This window comes from Petromyzon marinus, chromosome 49 (genome assembly GCF_048934315.1).
Source record: "Petromyzon marinus isolate PM22_M1 ecotype Great Lakes invasive population chromosome 49, UKy_Petmar_22M1.pri1.0, whole genome shotgun sequence".
NCBI lineage: Eukaryota > Metazoa > Chordata > Hyperoartia > Petromyzontiformes > Petromyzontidae > Petromyzon > Petromyzon marinus.
Window position 1 is genome coordinate 10,958,043 of NC_133715.1, and position 19,925 is coordinate 10,977,967.

Consider the following 19,925-nt stretch of genomic DNA (forward strand, 5'->3'; position numbering starts at 1 on the left):
CAATGCTGGTTGTAACTACCGCCAAAACGTCCGTACTCAATTGTCAAATGTGTGTGAATAGCTCTCCAGCCACACAATTGATGCTGCTGAAGCGATAATGAATTGACACTTCATATGATAAAGTATTTAATCGGCTGTGTCAGGTGGAGGAGGGAGTACGACACGTTGACATTGTACTCATGCGATCTGACCCAAAAAAAATCAATTATGAATCAGAAATGGTGGCAATACTTTAAAAAAATGTGAACACGTATATGGGACTATCGTTTTTAATGGAAAAAGAACTGAAAATACAGCGTAACATGATAACAAATTCATGTTAATAGCTTCAAAAAGTCAGTCTCCACTTGTTCGCCATCATTGTCAACACATGCTTGGAATCTTTTCCAGGTGGTCTCCAGAGACCTGGAGGCACATTTTTTGTGGTATTGTTGCAAATTCTGCGAAGTGTTAACATTTTTTAGAAGCGCCCTGTATTTGTTTTGTAGAGAGAGGGCAATTGCGTGGGAGAATCGCTGATCTCGTTAAGGGACATAAACCATCACGTGAACTCCAATCATCCTCGCAGCGGCTTTTGGCTTGTCATCGAACAAAAAGAGTCGCTGCATCACACGCTTTCAGATGCACTTCTGCAGCTGTCTGGAACGATATTCCGATATTAGGAAGCCACTGGAGCTATGCACTTTTAAAACTAATTTCTTTAGAACTGCTTTTTGTGCTTAGTTTTTTTGTCCTTCCCCCACACCTCCAATTAGCACGGTTGGCCACGTACGGTGCGAAAGAAGTTCAACACACAGTACATACATGAATGCGTGTGTGTATGTGGAAGGACAGGAGCGGGTTAGCGAGCCGAGCGCTTTGTAAAGTGACGGCAGCGTGGCACTCACGTGCTGACGTCTCGTCGGAGCAGCAACAGCACAAACTCATTCAGGCTCGAGGCCAGCCCCATGCGCAGGCGCAGGATCTGCAGCACGAGCAGCGTCCACACCAGCCGGACGATGGCTTCCTCCATGCGTAGCCCTGGGATGTTTGCGTTCGGTGAAAGCACACAGCGGGGGGGGGGGGGGAAATCAGACTTGCGTAGGTGTTCACGGTTTTGCAGTGTGGATTATCCGACGTTGCACTGCGTGTTGTTCAGCATCACCCTGAAGAAGGTATGCGGAGCAGAACGTCGGTCACCAAGCCCAACAACACATCGGCAAGCTGCACAGCATATACGCGGAATACTTATTTTTTCTCTTTCGATCGTTTGAAACAAATCTATCCTGCGATGTTTAATTTTCAGAGTGTAATAAAAATTTTACTCATGGGAGAGCATTGGCTCATTATTTCTAAGTATCATTTAGGGACTCATTATTTCCAAGAATCACAGTATACCTCAACAAGTGAGGTTTTTACTCAATTTCACCACAATATATATTTAGAGAAAATGCACTGGGATATTTCTGCAGTTCTGCTTAAGATTCATGCTTTACAATAATGACATAAATGCCAGTAATATTTCACACACTAATTAAAAAATAATGCTAAATTCAAAGTGCCGCGATTAGTTACCATTAGTTCTTGTGCTCACGATACACAAATATAATTTTGCACTGAAGAATGCTCTGTTTAAGGTCCTTGTGAATCATAAGCATTTTTTTTTAATTTAAGACTCATGCAACTAACTGCACACACGTGACAAAATCCTTGAAAAAATGCAAAACAATAAAAATGACTTGTAAAATAATCATCAGATCACATCGGTGGTTGAATCTTTACATGGACACTCAGATTATAAATAGTAGTGGGACCATCTTATAAATAAGGCACAAATTAAAATCGACTGCTAGGAAGCAATTACTGTTAAGAATCATATGCATTGTCTTAAATTCGAACAAGTTAAAGCCATTGCACCTAGGGACTGTATGCCCTGCTTCTTCAGAATGACGGTGATGTGATCTGGGCTCCAGCCAACGAGGGAGGACAGCTCCACGCCACCATCCCAGGACCCATCCTGATTGCAAAAAAAAAAACATTTACTCAAAGAAACATTGTGGAAATGTAACTATCGTTCTCAAATAGTCACCATTTGCCAAGGGGCTTCAAGGAATATTTCAACCGAAAATAAAACGCTCTTGCAGATGCAGAACTAGGCCTTCCATCCTTTGTTTTAATCAGAATCTGAATATTTGTACTGCAGGAGGCATCCGATGAGCTATAATGCTATTTTTCACATGTCCAGTAGGGCCAGAATGGTAGAACAATACAAAAGCAGGATAGAAGTGTAAGGTACAGGAAAGGTTCGTGGTTCCAGCCTGGTCACCAAAGATTGTACAAAAAACATAATTAAATTTGGCTTTGCACTGAATTTGGATAAATTCCATCTATTGAGATTTCAATTGATCAGGGTGACAGCCATTAGACAATTTTATTGCAGTATGTGGGAAAAGTGTGACCCCTACTGTGCAAGTTTCACAAAAGACAGTTGTATCTGAAAATAATATAAATTTGTTTTTGGGTTGTATCTCCTTTGAGGCATTCCAGTACATTATAGAAATTTTTATTTTCCTTAATTTCCACCTAACAACAATGGCACTCCATCCTTTTGTTGTGTGCCTCTTTATTCTATTGTTTTGTTCCTGATCTGCCTTCAATAATTTCCCCTAGTGATACATATTCTGTGTTTTTCAGTTCCATCTCACCAACTAGAGTTTTTCTCTTATTTTATGCAGACTTGCTGTGCATGGCTTTCATATCGCTCATATTGACCCAATGTGCATTAACAACGTTTTTTTTTTAATCAATGCACATTACGCCTCATGACATACGGATCCGAAACATGACGATTGATAAAGCAAATGAAACAAAAGCTGAAAAGTGCGCAACGAAGAGTGGAGAGATGACGGAGAGAAAACGTGGATGAGCGATCAAACGTAAAAACTGAGACATCGATTCTGAAGGAGATTAAGTGGACTTGGGCAGGACACATCGTGGCAAGAATGGATGACGACTGAAGGAAGAGGCTCGTGACCGAACGGCCGCCAAAAGGAGAAAAGACGCCTGAGAGTGACGAGCAGTGCACACCGGTGGGAGAGAGGACAGAGGTCAAAGTGCAGAAGCGAAATTGATTGTGCTACCACAGCACCGTTAGTGATGGTGATGGCATGGTAACCTTCATCCAGCAGTGGATATACAATGGAAGATGACAAAACACAAACATAAACGTACATACTGGCTTAGCAGTGTTCTATGCAATTCAACAAGATTTAACGAAAAGCAAGTGTATATTACTTCATAATACTTGTATTTACACTGCAGATGATAAAGGAATGTGATTAGCCAGTGCTAATACTGTATCGTCCATTTATAAACGGCATGCATGTATATTACCATACTGTTAATATCACCTTGTTTTGAAGACACGTGATCTTGCTCAAGTCAGCGTGTTGCCAAGGGGTCGTATCGGAGAACTCGGATGACCCACTGCTGCCACACAGGGAAACTCCAGGTGATGTGTGGAACATTAGACAACTTTCAAAAGGCATCCCATAATCATCCTCGCTGCTGAAACTCTCCGATAAATTGGACGAGCCTCCAAACGGAGACTCTTCACAAAGTCGGCTGGCTGCTTGACAAGTTGAAGACTGAAAGTCATCGTGCATTGGTTGTCCAAAACGCGAGGCATGCTGCGCTGGAGGTGGAGGCGGGAGACGTGGAGGTTCTGGAAAGTCAGTTGGTGGTGAATCCCTGTTAGGTAGTTGCAATGCGCACACGTCTCGTTTTGCACATTCAGGCACTCTGCTCATTAAACCAGCAGCTCTAAGCTCGTGGACGTCGGGCATTGGTGCCGCACTTGATGGGCTACGGGCCGTAAAACATAATAGTGGAGGTGGAGGTTTTTTAACGCGAGCCAAGCATTTTTGAGGTTTAAAGGGATAGGCACTATTAGTGAAACGGTCCGATTGTCTCCTTGCCTGTCCCCGCTCAAAGGTGTCTTGATAAGGTGGAGTGAACCTGCTCGGCGTTTCCATCGCAATGACGCCCAGAGAAACACCTGGAGGCTGCACGTTATCGAAGATGGTTAATGGGGCGAATGCTTGAGCTCTGATAAGAGGCACTGGTGTTTCAGCGGAATTCAGTTGGTGAACGACAGATCGAGGTGCGTAAGCTGAGCTGCCGAATCCTTGTTGAGATCGCCGACATTCAAATGCTTCTTTTAAGATCACTGGTGCGGCTCGGTGTAAAAGATGGCGTTCACCAAATCTACTGCTAGCAGACATCGTGGTTATGCGTGAAGCTGACACACCATGGTCCTTAACATCTCGTCTGGAGAGATTTAATGGACCTTCATTGGAACACGGTACCGCTTCTACACTTGCATGAGCAAATTTTGGCTGGATTTCAGAAGGATACTGAGAGGCCGTGTCTGCTGCAGCCTCTATTTCAAACGGAGACAAATTTGCACGTTCAGCTGCACTGCCGAATTCAATTTCGGGAGTTTGTTCAGTTTTTTCAGGTATCAAACTAAAACATGCTGGACGTGTTTTCCTATATTTTATTTTCGAGGAGGCCAAGCCTCCTCTTCCACCGACCGGTGCTTTTGTTTTTTCTGCCCGCAGGTGGAACTGCATTGAACCCTTCTTCTTCCTCGCCTTCTCCTCCTCCACCCAGCCCACGTAGGGCAGGAAGTCCACAGACTCCTTGGAGAGCAGCTCGTCCAGTGCAGGGCCTGTCGCTTCATCGGCCAGTGTCTGTGGGTCACAGAGAGACCACAGCCTCACACTCAGGTGGACCACTTGCACACACACGCGCGCACGCCCTCATATCATCAAAATTATCAGCCAGTCTTTCCACTGCTGGGTGAAGGCCTTTCCAAGTCAACACCATCTATCGCAATGTAATGATTCACCTAGCATCTGCATACAAGCAGATTTCATTGCTACACTGTCTCAACAGACATCATCTCAAGAGCATCCCGGGTGCATCATAATTACCGCAATGCACAAGAATTGAATCCAGAGACCGCTGTTTTCATTCAATCTCTCGGCGCGGCCTTTGGAGGAATGGGGAACTTTTTTTAAATCCCCCTGCCTCTGTCCACCCAGCAGTGTAAATGGGTGCGCCACAGTTAGTCGATGGGTAGTAGGTCAAAATAATATTTACCGGAGCTCTATGGAGCTCCCTCTAGCCAAGGCCCTTCCACCAGCAGTGGCGTGAGCAAGAAGTTGCTGGGCTGTGCCTCTTACCTCGTAAAGCACAGACTGCCGTGTGTGAACTCTACAGTTTTGCCACAAGCATCCACATTCTCAGCCACCCCGTGTCTTGAAATAATCTCTGGGACGTCCAAAGGTGGCACAGCATGCCATCCAACCACCATGGTGAAACCTATGGACAGTGCCACTAGATGCTCAAAAGCTGATAATTGTATTAACCTTTTGGTTAATTTTCTCTGCTTGTACGTATAAAGAGCTCAATCATGAAGTGTCAGTGGCATAACAACTTTGTACATTTGGTACTTGCGTCATTCTTATAAGCACAAGGCCATCACAAAGGCACTGTTGCAGGGGGAAAGTCTGCCAATAGGGATAAAATAATGATATTATACACATACGGTGCGATTCGACTTGCATGCTGTTTTTCAGGAACACAAATCGCGTGCTGTGCGATGGACGCCTGTATATATGCCGCCTTCAAACATAGCCACACGCCCAAACCGTGGACTGTAGACTTACAGAGTCTCTTTCCTCCACCGCCACGAAGCTGGTGTACGGCGTTATAATCGAATACTCCTTGCTCAACTCGATGATTCGACTCTTCATTTCTGCTATTATGACCTGTGGAGAAGAAAAAATATATATCTTCACGTCTGCGTATAGTTTGGCAGACTTTTCGCTACGCGCGCTCGGTAGCTTCTTCAGTCACGCCTCATGGTGAATATCTGAAACCCTCCCGGCGAAATATCGCAATGGGCAGTGGCGTTACGATGTGGTCTATGGTTTTGGAGATTGCCGACTGATGTTTGGATAAGGACGTAGATTTATTGAGCCAGTGGACGAACTCACGAAGAGCGCTTGTCTCATCAGTCTGCAGGAGGATAAAGAGAAAATAATTTGTCTTCGTAACACTACAACGAGCACCAACCTTCCCTACTACAGAGAGAAATGTCCATTACATGAGAGCAAAACCGATATTTTTTTATTCTGAGAACTGGAATTTATCTAAATTACAGACCCAGGGATTCTGCCATGGTGTAATGGATAACACACTGCATGTACAATCCAGCATGGCAGGTGACACGATGGTGCAGTTTTCATAAATCCCCCTGCCTCTGTCCACTCAGCACCATGACTGGGTGCACCGCAATTAGTTGACTGCCAGGCTGCACCCTTTTCCTACGTGAAATTCAAATACATTTATCTTTGCTTCGAGCACCACCGATTCATGCAACCGCTCATCGTGGCAAACACTAGGCTCAGAGCGTCCGACGCGGCACCCCACGTCAACACCCGGTAACGACACCGCAGCTACTCCTCCAGCCGGGCGGCAACGCCGGTGGCAGGTTACGCTTTTGGACACCGCTCATAGCCGAAGGCGCGAGCCTCGGATAAAAAAAAAAAAAACCTCGTGCTGCGTCTCGTCCGGATGCAGGTTCCCGTCCTCGTAGTCTTGGATGATGGCGTGAGCCGTCAGCCTGTGCAGCATCTGTCACGAGATCGTTCGGCAAGTGTGAGCACAGGAACAATGCACTTTGTTGTATGATGTGCACGTGTGTGTGCTCATGTGTGTCCTTGCAGTATAGCGCTACGAAACCGGTGACGCGAATTCGATTCTCACTCGCGACTAACGCCAGTGACGATTATCTGACCTGCTCCTGGGTCTCCCCTAAGTTGACTCATACGAGAACCTGGTGCGCTGTTTAAATATCGCCACTGGGGAGACAAACGCGGTCGGGTGTGGTGCTGGCCACTCTCCACCTTGTATGCCGTGCCAGTCTTCACTGGTGTTCGCTGATAGCACATACGGAGGATCTTTGTCTTGTCCTTGAAATACCGGGCTAATTAAATGGTGGAATGGCCATATTCGTTTTCTTCACAAATTGCTGTTATTTTCATCAAGACCAAATGTATCCCCGGTTACAGCTTGTAATGTTATTTTTGAGCGCTTATCAATTCACATTACATTACACATTTTTAATGGTCTTCCCCCAAAAGGCCGCATTACGTGCAGAACAGGGCACATCCATCCATCCATTCACCCGATTTCAAGGACATCTTACCCAAGTACCTCACAATAAGCAACATACATCGTAGAAGTGTGCTTGCGTGTATGCAAGTGTGGGCACCACGAAAGAACATGCCTTTCCACGCGTGATCTGCAAATTGCTGGTCGACACCATCGTAGAGAACTCTTGGTTGTTGATAATGGCATGGAGCGTTGCCTGCAAAACGACACCGATCTCTGTGTGAACATCATAATTTACAATTAAAATCACAGTTTACAGAACTTTGTCAATGCACTTTGTAGATTAAGGCCCTCCACAATGACTCGACAAGGCTTCACCACGTTGCTCCATGCACGTTAGGGTGAAGGGGGCGGGGGTCCAGGATCGGTTCGGACTTCACTCATCACCCATGTCAGCTTTAACCAAGCAAACTCACCCAGACTATCTCATCTCAACATGAACCACCGACCCCTTGCCATGATGAGCCAGGACCCATGTTCGTCGCCAACAGGTGGCTAGGCTTTTGGCGACGGTGCCGCTGGACCGCGCGGCGGTGTGTGCAAGGCGCCATCACCTGCGTGCAGTGCGGCACGATTCCGTACACGACGAGCCGCGTGCCGCAAAACACGGAGCGGATCATCCTGGGAGCCTGCATCTCCACGCGATCGCCGCCGAGGGCGCCGCGGTCGAAGCGCTGCCACTCGACGGTGACGTCGCGGCACACCGGCTGCGTCGCCTTCTCCATCAGCGCCAGCATCTAGGGGCACACGGATTCAAGCGGGACTCGCAATCGTGACTCTCGAACGGGACTCGCGAATGGGACTCGCGAACGGGACTCCCAATCGTGACTCTCGAACGGGACTCGTGAATGGGACTCCCAATTGTGACTCTCAAACGGGACTCGCAAACGGGACTCACAAACGAGATTCACAAATGAGATTCACAAACGGGACTCACAAACGAGACTCACAAACGGGATTCACAAACGGGATTCACAAACGGGACTCACAAACGAGACTCACAAACGAGATTCACAAACGAGATTCACAAACGAGACTCACAAACGGGACTCACAAACGGGACTCACAAACGAGATTCACAAACGAGATTCACAAACGGGACTCACAAACGAGACTCACAAACGGGACTCACAAACGGGATTCACAAACGAGACTCACAAACGGGATTCACAAACGGGATTCACAAACGGGACTCACAAACGAGACTCACAAACGAGATTCACAAACGGGACTCACAAACGAGACTCACAAACGAGATTCACAAACGAGATTCACAAACGAGACTCACAAACGGGACTCACAAACGGGATTCACAAACGAGATTCACAAACGAGACTCACAAACGAGACTCACAAACGAGACTCACAAACGAGATTCACAAACGAGACTCACAAACGAGATTCACAAACGAGATTCACAAACGAGACTCACAAACGGGACTCACAAACGAGATTCACAAACGAGATTCACAAACGAGACTCACAAACGAGATTCACAAACGAGACTCACAAACGGGATTCACAAACGAGATTCACAAACGAGACTCACAAACGGGACTCACAAACGAGACTCACAAACGAGATTCACAAACGAGACTCACAAACGAGACTCACAAACGAGATTCACAAACGGGACTCACAAACGAGACTCACAAACGAGATTCACAAACGAGATTCACAAACGAGACTCACAAACGAGATTCACAAACGAGACTCACAAACGAGATTCACAAACGAGATTCACAAACGAGACTCACAAACGGGACTCACAAACGAGACTCACAAACGGGATTCACAAACGGGATTCACAAACGAGATTCACAAACGAGACTCACAAACGGGACTCACAAACGAGACTCACAAACGAGACTCACAAACGGGACTCACAAACGAGATTCACAAACGGGACTCACAAACGAGACTCACAAACGAGATTCACAAACGAGACTCACAAACGAGATTCACAAACGAGACTCACAAACGAGATTCACAAACGAGACTCACAAACGAGATTCACAAACGAGACTCACAAACGGGACTCACAAACGAGACTCACAAACGAGACTCACAAACGAGATTCACAAACGAGATTCACAAACGGGACTCACAAACGGGACTCACAAACGGGACTCACAAACGAGACTCACAAACGAGACTCACAAACGGGACTCACAAACGGGACTCACAAACGGGACTCACAAACGAGACTCACAAACGAGACTCACAAACGAGACTCACAAACGAGACTCACAAACGAGACTCACAAACGAGACTCACAAACGAGACTCACAAACGAGACTCACAAATGGGACTCACAAACGGGACTCACAAACGAGATTCACAAACGAGATTCACAAACGAGACTCACAAACGAGACTCACAAACGAGACTCACAAACGAGATTCACAAACGAGACTCACAAACGAGACTCGCAAACGGGATTCACAAACGAGATTCACAAACGGGACTCACAAACGAGACTCACAAACGAGATTCACAAACGGGACTCACAAACGGGACTCACAAACGAGACTCACAAACGGGACTCACAAACGGGATTCACAAACGAGACTCACAAACGAGACTCACAAACGAGACTCACAAACGAGACTCACAAACGGGACTCACAAACGAGATTCACAAACGAGACTCACAAACGAGACTCATGGAAATTGGCACTGGTGGCAGCTCCCCACTCACCCCCTACCCCCACATTTGGAATCAACGTCACACGTTTAGAGTAAATGGCTGCTATAAATTTCCACAAGATGATATGCCACTTTATTGAGTTATCATTCATGATAGCCAGGTTGCTTCTGAGAAAGAGCTACATTGCACAGTGGGCCCAACCTAGTAAAATAAATAATAAGTGAAAAACGTCTTTAAAGTAGTGGGAGATTATCCACACTACAAGTGCTGGTGGTGGTTCCCATTTATCCTGCTGGGCAGATGGGCAGGGGGATTTAAAAAAAAAAAAAAACTTGCACCATTTTCTGAAACTGGCGTGCTGGGGACAGCATTACTACCACACAAACATAATACCAAGATCATTTTAATTGCATTGGTGAAATTCCCTAAAATTGTTAGGTGTGATGTTGCATGTTACGAGGGATTTTCACCTTGTCTGTCCACGTTGATCTGTTTTTAGCGGTGAAGAATTCACAAGCGCCTCCGCTGTTTCGTGCCAAAGCATTCAGGAAATATCTGTTTGGCGTTTCACTGATCGAACAGAAACACACAGCACACACTAGTCATGATCTGTTACAAACCAGGGCTTAATTTCTCACGTGATAGTTTTGGGGACACTGCTAGGCCGGGATGGCTTGGGACTAGGAATGATTGGTGTAAGGCACTAGAGTACAAGGTGGACCTATCAATACAAATCGTATATTATTGTACGGTAGATTCCTATAATCCTATGGACAAGTTTCTAATAAATGTGATTGATCTTGAAAACAAAAAAAGGTGAGATGGAGGTGGTGCCAATATAATTTCCGGAATAGCTTTAAGTACGGCTCAGGATTAAAATAACATCATGGTATCTCTGACATCCACTGTGAAGCAGACGGCATGCGTATTAACCCAAGATGGCCACTGGGCAAACGCTAGACTGCTCGGCCACGTCACCGCTTTAATCACAGGGGGGGTGAATCCCAGATTTAAAACTAGGACCTTAGCCATGGTGGCTCAGCCGCTTTGACCCATGTGCCACCTGGCCATTTCCAATTTATCATCATCACGAACCATGGGCAGATCGCCCACAGGCGGTCCACTGCAAATTTGCTAATTTGTTTCCAATTTCCTCTGTCTTGTGCTAATATGCTTAAGTAGTGTCACATCTTTCTGGCACCAATCCCTTATGTCGTCATCAAGCCAGTTTCTTCTAGGTCTTCCTCTCATTTTTCCCAACATACTTTTAATTTTCCTGTTGTCCATCCTACATACGTGTCCAAACAGTGCCAGATTCCTTCTCTTTTCCCGATGACGTGGCTTCTAAAGTGTCTTTTCCGTCCACTTGGCGCCGCGTCGCCCCATCACACGCTCGCAGCGTTGGCTGACGCGAGGTCACTCCTGCAGAAAGGGGGTGCTCACCCGACCCCGCAGGCGAGGACCCGCAAGAGCCGCACGTTCTCCCGTGCCTCCCGCGTGGCGCGCGCCTCCGACTGGGCCACGCCGTCCGTGAGCAGCAGCACGGACACCGGCGGAGCCGCCGCGTCCCGGCTCCCGCCCACGCCCCCGGCCAGCAGCGCCACGCTGCGCAGAGGGCGCCACAGCTCCGTGTTGCCCGCGTCGGCGTGCAAGCGCTGCCGGAGGGGGCGGTGGGGGGGGGGGGGTCGGGGAGGAAGAAAGGGCGAGGGGTTGGTGTGCGTAGAGCCGTGGAGGTCTCCGAGTTCAAACGAGCAACGGGATGCCGATCGTCTACACTGGTGGACCTGAGCAGAGTTGAACTTTGACACTGTCACGTTGGGGGGTTCGTCTTTACATAGAACGGCCAACAACCACTTCCTGTAAGGTGGTGATTATTTTCTAGGCTTTGGAGGAATGATGGGCTGAGTGGATGCCCCACACCCAACAAGGATTTTTAATCTTCAGATTCTGATTTTGAGTCAGGTGCTTTACCAACAACACCACGACTGTACTGTACAAGTGGATATTGTGGAGAAGTTCCAGCACGCGTTGGGTCGACCTGCCTTACTCGCTCCTGCCGTCTCGTCCTACAGTTCACCTTGCAGCCTCCAATCGGGTTCAAGATGCCTCCTTGTCAAGGCTGACCCTCGAAACAGACAAAGTGAATATTGCTCCTCTCTCTCGGCCCCCATCATCTGGAATTCAATCCCTCCTTCACTGCTCATATCTGTGCCCTCCTTCTGCCGCAATCTGAAGACTTCTCTTTCCTTACTTATTATCCTCCCTTGCCTCTGAATGTCCTGCTTAAGTTCACATTGTGCGTGTTATAAATGTATTAATTAATTAACTATAAATATGCTACAAATATTTTTTAAAGGTTATATTCATATATATTTGTTACTTAGTTTATTTCACAGCATTAAAACTCACCTTTATAAAGCTAACTGCTGTTGCGATATTGGATGGGCTGGATTCACGGAAAACAGGGAAGAGCTCCTTGTAGTCTGTAAAGAAACAGTGCACAGTTAAATCGCTGTCCAGGTATAACATTGTCCTGCTTTACCACATGTGACCTGCTTATCGACAAACTGTGATGCACCTATTTAAACAAGCCAATATAATGACCACATGTTCAATACTACTACAGACATTGTTATCAATACTCTACCTTTCCAACGTAAATCTTGAGACCATTCTTGGTGTTGAATTAGAATTACCAAAATTAGAATTACCAAAATCCACATTCATACCGAATCTCGAAGCGTACTATGTAATGATAACAAATTACAATTCTGACGGAAGTAGAAACATTCAGCGTGGGCAGAATCATTCAGTAAAAAACAAAGAGAATCATACAACGAAATAGGAATCATTCTGGGAATAGCCAGTGTGACCTAATTAAGTCTTAATATTTGTCCTGAAGGTAGCAAACTCGTGGATGTGTAGATATGCAGAGGCAGTGATTTCTAAAGTTTGGCTGGTGTGCAGAGTACAGGCAAATGGAACAATCAACTATTGGAATTTATAAATAGAGTAGTAACAATCGGGACTGCCTGGCATGACATTTCTGCACCATGTAGAGACACAGCTAACAAGATGTCAGCGTTGCTTTGCAAGCTGTTCTGTTTATTTAAACTCGGAGGACTGCGATTATATTTAAGATTGACATTTGTATTGGTCCTCCAAAAACTTCCATTATATGCGGGACACGGTAAATCCGGCCACTTTATTTGGCGTTAACCTCATACGTTTAATCACGCAAACTCCGGTCATCCTCGCAGTGGCGGCATTTGGCTGACCATCGTCACTGCATCACGCGCTTTCAGATGCGCTTCTGCGGTCATCTGGAATCCTCTTCCTTATATTAGGAAGCCACTAAAGCCGTGCAAATCTAGATTGAAAACGAATTTCTTCAGAAATGCTTTTTGTGTTTAGTTTGTTGTCCTTCCCCCGCACCTCCGATTAGCATGGTTGGCTTCGTAGGTTGGGAAAGAAGTTCAACATACACACAAGGAAGGAGCTGCCCTTTTAACCTCGCCGGGCGCCGCGCACGTGATCGATCGCTTACGCGTGCCAAACTTGAGCACGTTGAATCTGCTTCCGGGCGGGAGGTGCCGGAGAGCGAAGAGGGCCAGTCTCTTCGCGTCGGTTAATGGCTGCGTTGTCATCGAGGCCGAGCAGTCGAGACACAGGACGATGTCCACACCTTCTGAGGGGCTCGGTGCAAACTCCGGGTAGAAGGTCAGGATGCAGGCCTTGTTGGGGTGACAAGCGACTGGTGTGCAACGCCTTTCAACGCGCGTTTCTAAATTGGGAACACTTTTAATCAATATGGGCGATTTTCAACAAAGTAAATACCGAACGGTAACACAACTCTCTAACGCAGTTTGGTATATGTTGGACCATGTTAACAAGCGCTATCGAGCCCCCCTCATTCCAAACACACAGAGCTATCGGCCGAGCCCGCTCGAAAGAGATCTACATAGCTCAAATGGGCTTCAGTTGGCAAATAAACTTTTGATTTTAATTCTAATGCATAAACGCTTTCAGCTTCGGATGGAAAGCGCCCACAAGATTAACACTTTCCCATTGTCCACGAACGGCTGAAACGCAACAGACTTGATGGACGGTCTTTCCTGGGCAGGGGAGAAGATCTACGAGCTCTCGGGCATCGCCGCTCACCTGGCTGTCCGTCTCGGGGTTTTGCTCCACCCACATGCGCGGCTCGTGGATCTGGGCCGGGAACACGAGCAGCTGGAACTCCGACCCCAGCGAGTCGTCGCTGGACGCCAGCTCCACCACGGCCTTGCATGCCGTACGCTGAGCCACAGGCCAACATGGCGAGCGTTAATGTCGTGTCCGTGTTAAGTCGGGGGATTTCACGTGGTCATTCTCCGAGGACTAGTCGAAGGTTGGTTACGTACGGTGCGAAAGTTCAACATACATGTTCGTTGAACTTCATACATCAATCTATATGTATGTTGAACTTTATACGTATATGATGAACTTCTTTAACACCATACATAGCCACCCGTGAATAGTCAAGAGGTGCGGGGAAGGACAACAAATTAAACATACATTCATCGGACGCTCTAAAGTTAATGTGGTCCACAGTGGTTTTGTGGGTGGTTTTGTGGGTGGCGCTCACCTTGACGCGGATGGCGTGCGTGGGAGAGGTAACGTTGATGATTTCGTACGGCATTTCCACAGACACCTGCACCGACAAGCGTCTGTAGCAGCCAGCGCAGGTCGCACAGCGCCGTTAAAATTCAGCAGCCAAGTCCCCGTGGACGGTGTATACAGGGAAACCCATTTATAGATTTAAAAAATAATAAACTCAATCACAATCGTCATTAACACTATGGGTGTCGCCTTATAATAACAATATGCAAGAAGCGATGTTTAGAGCGATGGTCCTTCTTCATCGTGTTTATGTTGATTGACCATACTCACCACGCTCGTCAGTGTGGATCATGAAAGGGGAGTCTAGGACCGATTCCGAACCAATCACCATTGATGTTAGCCATGGCGCGGAATGAAACCCGGGTTGCTAAAACAAAAAAAACTAAACTATTTTTATCTTAAATTTTGATTTAAAGCTTTCGTGACTGCAGTAATTCATATTCTTAGTTTTTTCGGTAAAGTCACGTTGAAGAGAATTTTTATTTTTTTTATTGTTTTATATATATTTTGTTATTTTGTTGTTTCTCTTCAACGTGACTTTACCGAAAAAACTAAGAATATATTTTTATCTTGCCAAGGAAGGCCCACTGAGCTATACAGCTCTTTCTCAGAAACGAACTGGCTATCACAAATGATAGCTTAACGAAGTGGCTTATCATGTAGAGATTTATAGCAAACAAATACTCTAAACGAATTTTTCTAAATGTGGAGGGAAAACCCGGAGGACCTGGAGAAAAATCCACGCAACGACGTGGAGAACATGCAATCTCCAAATATACATGCGTCAAGGGTCTGGATCGAACCCATGACCTCCTGCATGCCAGGCGAGGGAGTTAATAGCACAACGGGACTTCACTCATCGCTGGAAGCAATTATGACCGATGGATAAGACTGGTGAAGGAATGAAAGCGATGAGTTTTTACGTAGGAGTGAGATGAATAGTTTCATCACAGCACCATGAGGAATGGCGATGGAGTGGGATTTCATTCAACAGTGGATGAACCATGGCAGCTGATGATTGTGCTGAAGTTTTAAGAATGCAAAAAGATGGCACCATTAAACATCTGTTTTAAAATGTAACAAACATTGCATTGTGTTACTTTAGTTCGATAATGAATCCGGTCCAGTTCTTATGTTTGTTATTTGTGCAACAAGTTGGTTAGAATTCACAAAGGAATCATTTGTCAATTAAGGTTCTCATTCACCAACATGATTTCAAGTTCCACCTACTAACGGTTCCATTTATGCATAAGCAATGTGAGTGGGCCTACGTAAAGGATAGTAAGAGGTTCGTGTGTTTTTAAGTACAGGCAGTCCTCGACTTACCAACGGGTTATGTCCCTGGGACCCGTCTGTAAATCGAACAGACCCGAAGCGTGGATGTTCGCAAGTCCGTTGTTCGTAAGCCTATTGCTCGTAAGTCGAGGACTACCTGTGTGTACAACAAGTGCATGGTGTTGACGCTGCTGTGCAAGTGGTAATGTTGGCCGTTGTATCTCGCGGATGGAGGCCGTTCGTACCCAGAGTGCTTTGCCACCGCCAGCGTCTCCACCGTTTCCTGGAGGAGGAAACGCGCCGCACTCGTAACTTACATGACATTTCACGTCCAGGGAATACTCAGTGCTGGATTAAGCTAGTGCGGGGCCTGTAGCATATGCTCTAAATGAAAAAATAAAGAATAACTATTAAAAAACATTTTTAACTGGCATAGTGAAGTAATTGTATTTTTTCACTTGCTATACAGCCAGATAATACGGCAAATCGCTAACCTTAAACACCCAGTCGTGTATAAAAGTTGATGGCAGTATAGTACTATAGTAACAGAGCAAGTGCAGAATCACTGAACCGGAATTGATAGCTTGAACGCATGTAGATACTTTTGCTACTAGGATAATCCGGCACTGGGAATACTTCTGCTGTTATTGCGACAGCTAAACATAAGAATTTTAAGTCAGTAGGGTTGGCGTGATATGGCGATACCATGATGCATAGTATGATATACTAGTCGCGATAATTGTATCCGTTTTATAAATATCGTTGTATTATAAAATAATAATTTCAACTTATAACGTGCCACTGCACAGTATTCACTCACTCACCAAGAGAAACAACGACTCAAGAGGTGCGAGGATGAACCACAGACGAGCGGGAAGGCAAGACATTCGATGAGGCGGCATTATCAGCCAATTAATGAGTGTTTACATGTGGGAGAAAACCAGAGCACCCGGAGAAAACCCACGTGTGCGAGGGGGAAACACTCTATCCCATCCTGACAGGAGGAGCCCATATTTTTTTACTGTATTGACTTGTGGCGAGCCAAGCAACTAATCAACACCTACGGGGAGTTTCGCAACATTTATGCGATCCGCTCTCGCTGCCTCCACAGTGCGTGTGCGCGCGTGAGCTGCACTTGCATGGCACAAGTGTACCTAGCCTGGCACAAGCTCCGCGGTGACGTCACCGCCACCTAGGTGACGAATGGTGGCTGTTTGTAGTTGTCGTTGCTACTGCTGCTGCACCTGAGTGACGTCGCCGGTGGCGAGCCGCTGTTGCCACGGCGCCAGGTTCCCCGGCAGCCGGAAGCGGACGGCGGCCCCTTCGGCGGCGAGCTCGCACACGTAGGTGACCTTGATGAGCACGCGGCACGCCGGCGGCAGGTTCCCCACGCTGACCACAAACACGTCCTGCCACGGCGGAGGTGGGCGGGGAGGACATCGGGTCAACCGTCAGTCCCTCCGCTCTCTTTCCTCGTCTCTCTCCGAGTACGGCCGGGCCTCCGATATTCGCTTCCTCCTCGACTGTTTTTTTGAGATTCACAGGGACGACCTGACCCCCTGACCAGGGCCGGTCGGCCACAACGTCGAGATCCTCATTCCCTCTCAGTGACAGAGTATAAACAACCCTGTTATTGTCTGCAATTGTATCGATGTACACATACGGCCCTTTTGTCAATCGTCGCAACATGCGGGTCGTAGGGGTTGTGTAATGATGGGCAGTGTGGGTGGGTGAAGCCAAGGAGTATAGATAATGGAGCATGGTACAATACAGCTCAGTTAAGTTTATTTAAAATTTCCCTGTGAGCCAATAAGTTCTTAAATCAGCAATGGCTTTAAACTATAAAAACAAAAACAAAAAAAATTGTATTTTACCAGGCAAGGCCCACTGAGCTGTAAAGCTCTTTTTCATCAGCGACCTGGCCACAAATGATAGCTCAACGAAGTGGCTTATCGCGTGGAAAGGTATAGCAACCAAATACTATAAACGCATGTTGATTCTAAATGTGGAAGGAAAAACCGGAGGACCCGGAGAAAAATCCACACGACCACGGGGAGAACATGCAAACTCCATATATGCAGGCGTCAGGGTCAGCATTTAACCCAGGACCTCCTGTATACCAAGCGAGGTAGTTAACATCTCGTCACCGTGGCACCCCGATTTTGCTGCACTAGGCCCTCGTCTGCTGACAACGTAGCCTCGCAGAAGCTTCCAGCACCTGTTGCATTGCATGGTGGCCACCCATCCAAGCACTATCCAAGCAGGTGCAACCCTAGCTTCACTTCTGACGAGATCGGTCGCATTTTCTGGGTGATCTGGTCATAACAAACACATTTGTAGTGACTGTGAATGTCACTGTGTGGTGCCGGGCTTGCAAGGCCACGGCGGCTAATGTGTTGTCATTATGTGCAGCCCGGTTACTGGGCATAATACCAGCCCGAGCGGGGCTTGGGTGAGCGCTGGTTAGCGCAGAGGCACCACGTACGGTGTGCGGTGCGGGCTCCCGGTGAGGGAGCGAGAGAGAGTGTCAGCCAGCCAGGGTTACGCTGGGGCACGATACGCCGGTTGACCTGCCGACATGTGACCGGATGATATTGGAGGGGGGCCACTGGTGGACAGGGGCCGCTGGGTGGTCACGTGGCATAGAGGAGCTCTCGGGAGCCTTCAAGAAAGAGCTCGAGAGATCTAGAAGGTGGGCGAGGCGAGAGGCAGAGCCAGCCCCAGCCCGGGCCGATATAACGGGGGCCCCGTGTGGGGCTCGGGGTTCTTGACTGTTGGTGAGTGAAGATCCACATCGGGTTGAAGAAGCCTCTAGCCACGCGGTCCGGGACCCAGCTCGTGGCCCGGGCCAGGATAGCGGGACCGTGTCTAGTTTTGCCGTAGCGTGGTTAGATGGGCGTTCAACACCCGAGTGTAGGTTACGTTATGTTGCGTTGAGTTGATGTAATAAATAGTGTTGCTCCCAAAGACAACGTCTGCAACTCAGTTGGACTCACGACACATTTATCTGACCTGAGCAAGCAGCGGTTCGGCAACTCGGTGTGATGTCGAGGCACCGACGTGTGCCGCGTGTTTTCCGTGACCATGGAGTGTGGTGCGTGTTATATTCACCGGGGACTCCTGGTCCATGAGATAGGCCCCATGGCCCTGGCTCACTGCATTGCGGTACTGCTGGTGGGCGGTCTCTTTTTCCTTCACCTGAAAGAAAAGGCATATAGAGCGAGTGCAGTCATCATAATAATTTAAGCTTGTAACGTGCACGGTATTCACTCACTCTCGAAGAGAGAGTGACTCAGAGGCGCAGTGAGGAACCACCGACAAGCAGGAAGGCAACAGCGCGGTGAGCAGGCGTCACCGTCCCGGAAGGCGACGCTGTGCACCGAAGCCGCCCGCGAGGGCGCGAGAGGCCCAAAGGGCAGCGCCGCACCTGCCCCACGATGTGCTTGCCGTTGATGAAGGCCTCGAAGCTGCACACAGCCGCCATCTCGTCAAGTGGGAAGGTGTACTTGGCCTCGATGGGCTCCGTGCTGTCATTGTCGTACTCCTGCATCACCACCACCTGGGTGGGGGTGGGGGGGGGGGGGTGCGGTCGCTCAAATGAAGACAACTTTGTGGGAATTCAGAGAGTGGCCCACTAGAGCAGCGTCCCGTGGGCATCGCTACGCTACAGCCAGAGGCAAGCGACCGGTGATGAGGGAATTTGCGGCAACAGCAACGAGCAGTGTGAGCGAGGAGACAATCCCGGATTTGCTGAGCCCCTTGAGGAGAGGAAAGCGTCAAGTCTGTGTGCAGGTGATCAACAAACACAAACGTGGATGGTCAAGAAACGATAAGAGGGGTCCGTGTTTACTTTTTCTTTTCCTTGAACCTACTGCTAGTTGTGCTGTACAGCGCTCCCGTGTATTTTCGGGCTGTACTCTGTGCATTATTTGGCACAGAATCAGAACATAAACTTTTTCAGAGGAATCCGATGAGCTGTAAAGCATTTTTTTTCACAGATGTCCAGTACACGACATCCGACGCTTCGCTCCACGTGGTGAGAGCTTCTTAAGGAAGTCTACGCTGGTGAATTCAGCTCCTGAAGATGCTCCCAGCAGGCGCAGGGAAATGTCGGGA

General features: G+C 47.6%; 1 protein-coding gene across 3 annotated transcripts in view; it reads right to left on the minus strand.

Annotated features, from left to right (window-relative positions):
* Positions 1-19,925, minus strand: part of PARP4 (poly(ADP-ribose) polymerase family member 4) — a 45,215-nt gene that overhangs the window by 2,952 nt on the left and 22,338 nt on the right. For 2 of the 3 annotated variants that reach the window (XM_032972842.2, XM_032972845.2), the window contains 17 exons: positions 19,237-19,368; positions 18,921-19,007; positions 17,054-17,218; positions 16,055-16,092; positions 14,500-14,581; positions 14,034-14,171; positions 13,420-13,606; positions 12,282-12,355; positions 11,316-11,527; positions 10,343-10,442; positions 7,779-7,961; positions 7,340-7,420; positions 6,604-6,684; positions 5,715-5,816; positions 3,390-4,733; positions 1,897-1,996; positions 888-1,020 (listed from right to left, as the gene is read on the minus strand). In XM_032972842.2, coding sequence (XP_032828733.2) covers positions 888-1,020; positions 1,897-1,996; positions 3,390-4,733; positions 5,715-5,816; positions 6,604-6,684; positions 7,340-7,420; positions 7,779-7,961; positions 10,343-10,442; positions 11,316-11,527; positions 12,282-12,355; positions 13,420-13,606; positions 14,034-14,171; positions 14,500-14,581; positions 16,055-16,092; positions 17,054-17,218; positions 18,921-19,007; positions 19,237-19,368 — 3,239 coding nt within the window. Of the gene's footprint in view, positions 1-253; positions 406-887; positions 1,021-1,896; positions 1,997-3,389; positions 4,734-5,714; positions 5,817-6,603; positions 6,685-7,339; positions 7,421-7,778; positions 7,962-10,342; positions 10,443-11,315; positions 11,528-12,281; positions 12,356-13,419; positions 13,607-14,033; positions 14,172-14,499; positions 14,582-16,054; positions 16,093-17,053; positions 17,219-18,920; positions 19,008-19,236; positions 19,369-19,925 lie in introns of those variants that run through there. The other variant, XM_076074687.1, reaches the window with a different exon arrangement.